Source organism: Tupaia chinensis, unplaced genomic scaffold (genome assembly GCF_000334495.1).
Source record: "Tupaia chinensis unplaced genomic scaffold, TupChi_1.0 Scaffold144336_1, whole genome shotgun sequence".
Lineage (NCBI taxonomy): Eukaryota > Metazoa > Chordata > Mammalia > Scandentia > Tupaiidae > Tupaia > Tupaia belangeri.
In genome coordinates this window covers 208,553-215,556 of record NW_006204194.1, presented here as the reverse complement: position 1 = coordinate 215,556, position 7,004 = coordinate 208,553, and the positions used below count along the sequence as shown (strand labels likewise).

The 7,004-nt window shown below is 45.2% G+C and overlaps 1 protein-coding gene across 3 annotated transcripts in view; it reads left to right on the top strand.

Annotated features, from left to right (window-relative positions):
- ZNF584 (zinc finger protein 584) overlaps nucleotides 1-4,048 on the top strand; it is a 12,986-nt gene extending 8,938 nt beyond the window's left edge. For 2 of the 3 annotated variants that reach the window (XM_006166721.3, XM_006166720.3), the window contains 2 exons: nucleotides 503-625; nucleotides 2,017-3,362. In XM_006166721.3, the coding sequence (XP_006166783.1) occupies nucleotides 562-625; nucleotides 2,017-2,996 (1,044 nt within the window). In that variant the 5' untranslated portion in view covers nucleotides 503-561 and the 3' untranslated portion in view covers nucleotides 2,997-3,362. Of the gene's footprint in view, nucleotides 1-502; nucleotides 626-2,016; nucleotides 3,363-3,469 lie in introns of those variants that run through there. The other variant, XM_027767621.1, reaches the window with a different exon arrangement.
- Nucleotides 4,049-7,004: the final 2,956 nt, after the last annotated feature.

Below are 7,004 nucleotides of genomic sequence, written 5' to 3'. Positions count from 1 at the left end.
ATATATATATACTTTTTTTTTTTAGACGTTTTTGCTATAGGGCATGTGCGCTAGCCAGAAAGACAGAGAAAGACAGAAAGACAGAAAGCGAGAAATCACCCCCCAGGGGGAATGGCCACGCCGCAATCCCTTCTCCTCCATTCTCCTCTCAGGACCTTGGGCACACATGCACATATGCCCGACTACATGGTAGTCCAGCGACATAGCCATTACACCAACTGCTGGCCCCTATTTATTTATTTTAATTTTACCAGAGAGGGACGGGGAGGGGGTGGCAGTGGGGGGAAGTAAGAAAGCAAGCCACTAGGTCCGGGACTCAAACCACAGTCGGCCATGTGGGAGTCCAGAGCCCTTAACCACCATGCCATCTGCCAGCCCCTAGGAGGTTCATTTTATAATACTCAAGTTTCCTTCCTGTTTGCTCTAATTACATGAGCTTCCTGTGTGTGTAGCAGAGTAGGTCAGCTTGACTTGGGCTGTCTTTTTATTGTACCACCCTCAGGACTTACACCTTTGAGATCCCACGTGTTTGTTCAACTGAAGGATGATGAAGAGCCCTGGATGCCTAACTGGATGGACATGACTCCAGTCAGCAGAGCAGAGGCCAAGAGGGATTCTGGTCTTGGTTAGTAGAGCTGAGGAATGCCTCAGCTTTAGGGTTGGGCTCATGCTTTGCTGAGTACCTGTGTACTCTGGTAATTTGGTGTTAAGCTCAGTGGCCACACCTTATTCCTTCCTTTCCTTTCCCTATGGGCACAAGGCATTCTTGCCATCTCTTCCATGATTCTCAGGCCCTGTTTGACCTCACCTCTCTGATCTGTTTCTCACCATTGTCCTTTCTGTAAAGCCATTCACTAGTGATCTCTCTGTATGTGACTTGAGATGTGCACACATCCTTAAATAATATTTGAATACCAACTACCATTTTGTAGTCAGATTTTGTTGGAACATAACACATGCTTCTTCACAGTGCTTAATCATAATCAATAGCCAAGGCTAAAACCTTTTGCAGAGAAGTGACATGGAGACCCTAGCTCTCCTCCTTGTGCAACACCCCATCCTGTTCCTCATCTTGGTTGAGTTTTTCCCTATTCTGTAGTCTGGTAGACCAGACTGCTCTGCTGGGCCAGCCCGTCCTGCCTCTGTCCTTGTAGTCTTATGGAGCCTTTTCTGTGTGGATGTTACATACACTGATGATAAAAGTACCTCTTCCTTTTTTTTTTTTTAAAGAGGTTTTTGCTATAGGGCACGTGCACTTGACAAAAAGACAGAGAGAGACAGAGAGATAGAAAGTGAGAAATCACTCCCTGGGGGGATGGCCATGCTGCAATCCCTTCTCCTCCATTCTTCTCTCAGGATCTTGGGCATGCACGCACACGCGCCCGGTGTGAGTTTAAGCCAGCAGGTCTGGGACTCAAACTGTGGTCGGCTACATGGGAGTTCAGCGACATAGCCATTATGCTAACTGCTGGTCCCCCTTCTTTTTTTTTTTTTAAACAGAGGATTATTTTAACTTTTTTCATTGTCATTATTTTATTTATTTATTTATTTTTTTGAAGGTGACCAGAGAAAGAGAAGAGGAAAGTGAGAAAGCAAACTGCCAGACCTGGGACTTGAACCATGGTCAGCCATGTGGGAGTCCAGCTACCTTAACCACTATACCACCTGCCAGCTCTGGTACCTCTTTCTTTTTCTTTTTTTTTTTTTTTGAGAGATTTTCACTGTAGGGCGCGTGCGCTCGCCAGACAGACAGAGAGAGACATAGAGACAGAAAGCGAGAAATCACCCCCCAGGGGGGATGGTCACGCCACAATCCCTTCTCCTCCATTCTCCTCTTGGGATCTTGGGCACGCACGCACATGCGCCCGGCGTGAGTTTTAAGCCACCGGGTCCGGGACACGAACCGCGGTCGACTACGTGGGAATCCAGCGACATAGCCATTACGCTAACTGCTGGTTCCCTGGTACCTCTTTCTTTTGATCCAACTCTCAATAACTTTCTTTTCCCCACCTCCAGGTTGTTTGTGTGGAGTGGAAGATAAGGAAGTCCCTCCCAAGCAAGTAAAGAATTGCAGGGTCTGCTTGTCAGAGAAGCCCTGTGTGTATGGAAAGTCTGAGAAGGATCATCAGGCCACCCATAGCAAGGGGAAGCCATACAGGAGCACCAAACATGGGGCAGGCTTCCAATCTGGATGCAGTCATGGGCAGTACCAGGGAGTCCATGCTGCACAGAAGCCCTTCAAGTGCAGTGACTGTGGGAAGGTCTTCATGAAGGCCTTTGCTCTCCTAAACCACCTAATAACTCACTCTGAGGAAAGACCCTCCAGGTGCCCAGTAAGCAGAAGTGCCTTCAAGGAGAAACCAACTCATATTAATCACCAAAAAATTCACACCAGAGAGACATCCCATGTATGTAATGAGTGTGGGAAAACCTTCAGCTACCCATCAAAACTCAGAAAGCACCAGAAAGTTCACACAGGCATAAAACCTTTCAAGTGTAGTGAATGTGGGAAAACCTTCAACCGCAAAGACTCACTTGTTCTGCACCAACGAATTCACACTGGAGAAAGGCCTTATGAGTGCAGCAAATGTGGAAAAGCCTTCAGTGTTCTGTCTACGCTTATTCGGCACCGGAAAGTTCACATTGGAGAAAGGCCCTATGAGTGCAGGGAATGTGGAAAGTTCTTTAAATACAACAATAGCTTTACTCTTCACAAGAGAGCTCACACTGGAGAAAGGCTTTTTGAGTGCAAACAATGTGGGAAAACCTATGTGACGCGCTCTGGCCTGTACCAACACTGGAAAGTTCACACTGGAGAACGGCCCTATGAGTGCAACCTGTGTGGGAAAACCTTCACTACCAGGTCCTACCGTAATCGACACCAGCAATTCCATACTGAGGAGAGGTCCCACGAATGTACAGAATGTGGGAAAACCTTCAAACATAGTTCTACTCTGCTTCAACACAAGAAACTACACATTGGAGAAAGGCCTTAGGGTAGGACAGGGCATTTGGAAAAGTCTTTAGCTGCTAGCTGCTTCTTCAGCAAGAAAGGTCTTGTTCCAGAAAGGACATTGAAGAGAATACCCTTTGTAAGGACGCTGTGTAAAAGAAGTAAACCTTGTATATCCCAGCACCCACCCTAGGGAAATAGGGTTATGTGACTGAGCCAGTGTTCCTGGTATCTCTGTTACTGTAGGGTTCATTATTGTCCAGTTTTTGTTGCCGTAGTGGCGGTGCTTTCCCACAGGGCTGTAGGGAGTGAAATGGTAGAATCCCTATATGGATCCAAATCTGATTTGTAGGATTTTTTTTTTTAATTTGTAAAGAATTATTTAACTTTATTTATTTATTTATTTTTAATTTGACCTGAGAGACAGGGAAAGTGAGAAAGCAAGCCACCAGGTCCAGGACTTGAACCACAATTGGCCATGTGGGAATCCAGCGCCCCTGTACCAACACTGGAAAGTTCACACTGGAGAACGGCCCTATGAGTGCAACCTGTGTGGGAAAACCTTCACTACCAGGTCCTACCGTAATCGACACCAGCAATTCCATACTGAGGAGAGGTCCCACGAATGTACAGAATGTGGGAAAACCTTCAAACATAGTTCTACTCTGCTTCAACACAAGAAACTACACATTGGAGAAAGGCCTTAGGGTAGGACAGGGCATTTGGAAAAGTCTTTAGCTGCTAGCTGCTTCTTCAGCAAGAAAGGTCTTGTTCCAGAAAGGACATTGAAGAGAATACCCTTTGTAAGGACGCTGTGTAAAAGAAGTAAACCTTGTATATCCCAGCACCCACCCTAGGGAAATAGGGTTATGTGACTGAGCCAGTGTTCCTGGTATCTCTGTTACTGTAGGGTTCATTATTGTCCAGTTTTTGTTGCCGTAGTGGCGGTGCTTTCCCACAGGGCTGTAGGGAGTGAAATGGTAGAATCCCTATATGGATCCAAATCTGATTTGTAGGATTTTTTTTTTTAATTTGTAAAGAATTATTTAACTTTATTTATTTATTTATTTTTAATTTGACCTGAGAGACAGGGAAAGTGAGAAAGCAAGCCACCAGGTCCAGGACTTGAACCACAATTGGCCATGTGGGAATCCAGCGCCCTTAACCACCACACCACCTGCTGGCCTCCTTGTGGGACCTTTTGATTATAAAAATTTGGGAAACAATTTCCCCAGCAAATAAATAAAATACCAGCTCAGCAAAACTTACATGTTGACTATAGCTCTGATCCTGCTGCAAAAATTGTGGCAAAGGAGAATGTTTCCTGAGAGTCATGTTTGAGGGGAGAGGAGGAGATCTCTGGCTGAGGGGCTCAGCCAGTACTACATGTTGAGGTTTGGGACCACTGCAGTTGTTGCCTCTGCCTGGAGCGATTATTTCTGCCTACCCCTATTGGTTGGGGAGATAATGACCATACCCAGGTAGAATCCAAGGAAGGTAGGCTTACAGTCTGGGTAGTTTGCAGCTAGTTTGCTTAGTTTCCACAAGACCTTAAAGTGTATGCCCACCCATAGGCCTGTTCAGGCCCTTCTTCCTTGATGTGATAATTGTGTTAAAGCTGGGAGTCTGTATTAGAGAAGAGTTAGTCTGAGCCATGTGTGGTTCAGATCGCCAAGAAAATGGACACAGGGTTGTTTTTGTTTTTGTTTTTTGGGGGGTTTTGTTTTTTTGGGGGAGATTTTGTTATAGGGCATATGCACTCACCGGAAAGTCAAGAGAGACAGAAAGTGAGAAATCACCCCTCCAGGGGAGATGGCCATGCTACAATCCCTTCTCCTCCATTCTTCTCTCAGTATCTTGGACATGCACACAAACACGCCTTAAACATGAGTTTAAGCCGCCAGGTCTGGGACTCAAACCGTAGTTGACTACATGGGAGTCCAGCAACATAACCATTATGCCACCTGCTGGCCCCAAAAATAGATGTAGGTTTAATAGTGGTCCATAGAGCTCAATCCTTTGTATCCTGCCTAGGTGACCATGGTTAGAGCTCATAAAATGGCCCCCAGGGCCAGCCCTGTAGTAGTTAAGGGAGCTAGATTCCACATGGCCAACTGCGGGCTGGCTCACATAGCCAACTATACGTTTTGAATCTCAGATCCAGTGGCTTGAAAAACACTCCAGGTGTGTGTGTGTGTGTGTGTGTGTGTGTGCGCGTGCAAATCCTGACAGGATGGTGAACTAGAGAAGGGATTGTGACATTACTATATCCCATTGGTTGGTGTTTTCTCCCTGTCCATTTCTCTGTCTCTGTAAGCACACATACCCTTAGCAATTAAAAAATATATTCAGAATATAAAGAACTAAAACTCAACAACAAAAATAAACCACCCAACACAGAAATTATAAAGCTCTTGAATAGACATTGCTCCAAAGAAGATATACAAATGGCCAATATATACCTTAGTAGATGGTTAACATCTAATCTTTAGGGAAGTACAAGTCAAAAACACGAGTTTCCATGGTGGAAATGGATGGCTGTTAAAAAACATAACTGCTGTCATGGATGTGGAAAAATAGGAATCTGTGCAGGGTTGGGAATATAAAATGGTCCAGCCGTTGTATGGGATTGTCAGAAAAATCATGATGTATTTTTCTGTTTTTGTATGCAAAAATGTGTCATGACTTTTCTGATAACCCAGTAGAAAACACTATGGCAGTTTCTTTTCTTTTTTTTTTTTTTAAATGACCTTAATCCTAATTTCCTCCCAAAGCTTTCTTTTTTTTTTTTGGAGAGATTTTTCACTGTAGGGCGCGTGCGCTCGCCAGACAGACAGAGAGAGACATAGAGACAGAAAGTGAGAAATCACCCCCCAGGGGGGATGGTCACGCCACAATCCCTTCTCCTCCATTCTCCTCTCGGGATCTTGGGCACGCACGCACACACGCCCGGCGTGAGTTTTAAGCCACCGGGTCCGGGACACGAACCACAGTCGACTACGTGGGAGTCCAGCGACATAGCCATTATGCTAACTGCTGGTTCCCTCTATGGCAGTTTCTTAAAAAAGAAACATTACTGTTTGATCCAGCAATTTTAATTCTGATTATAAACAAAAGAATCAAAAGCAGGTTCTTGAATAGATATCTGTACACCAGTGTTCATGACAGCATTATTCATAATAGCCAAAAGGTGGGAACAACCCAAAGGTCCATCAGTGGATGAGTGGAGGAACAAAAGGTGGCAGCACCAGTGGCCTCTGAGCTACCATGCAGTATTGATTGACACCATAGACCAAATCCCTTCATATCAGAATATTTCTAATCTATCTGGCCTCATAGAAGGGCACAGAGGAACATGTTAGCCAACCTTTAGGTTTTGGTGAACTAAATTTGTATTGAAATGTTTTTTGGCAATGGCTTCCAACATTTATAAAGTCAAAAGCCCCTTAGCAGGTGGCGTGGTGGTTAAGGCGTTGGACTTTCACGTGATCAAACGAGGTTTGAGTCCTGGACCTCACGGCATGCTTACTGATGGCCTCAGTGTTTCTCTCTCTCTCAGGCTTTCTCTCTCTCCTCTCTCTGTTTTTTTTCTGGTCAAATTATAAAACAATAGTAAGGGAAGCACTAGATGGCATAATAATTATGTCACTAGACTCCCATGTAGTTGGCTGTGGTTGGAGTCTTGGACCCTGCAGCTTAAAACTCACATCAGGCACGTGTGTGTGTGTGCCCAAAATCCCAGGAGGAGAAGGGATTGTGGCATATTCATCCCCCTGGAGTGTGATTTCTCATTTTTTGTCTCTCTGTTTCTCTTTGTCTCTCTGGCAAGTGCACATGCCCTATAGCAATAACTTTTCGTTTTTTTTTTTGAGAGGTTTTTGCTATAGGGCGCATGCGTTTGCCAGACATACAGAGACAGAGAGATAGAAAGTGAGAAATCACCCCCCCAGGGGGGATGGCCACGCCACAATCCTTTCTCCTCCATTCTTCTCTCGGGATCTTGGGCACGCACGCACACACGCCCGGCGTGAGTTTTAAGCCACCGGGTCCG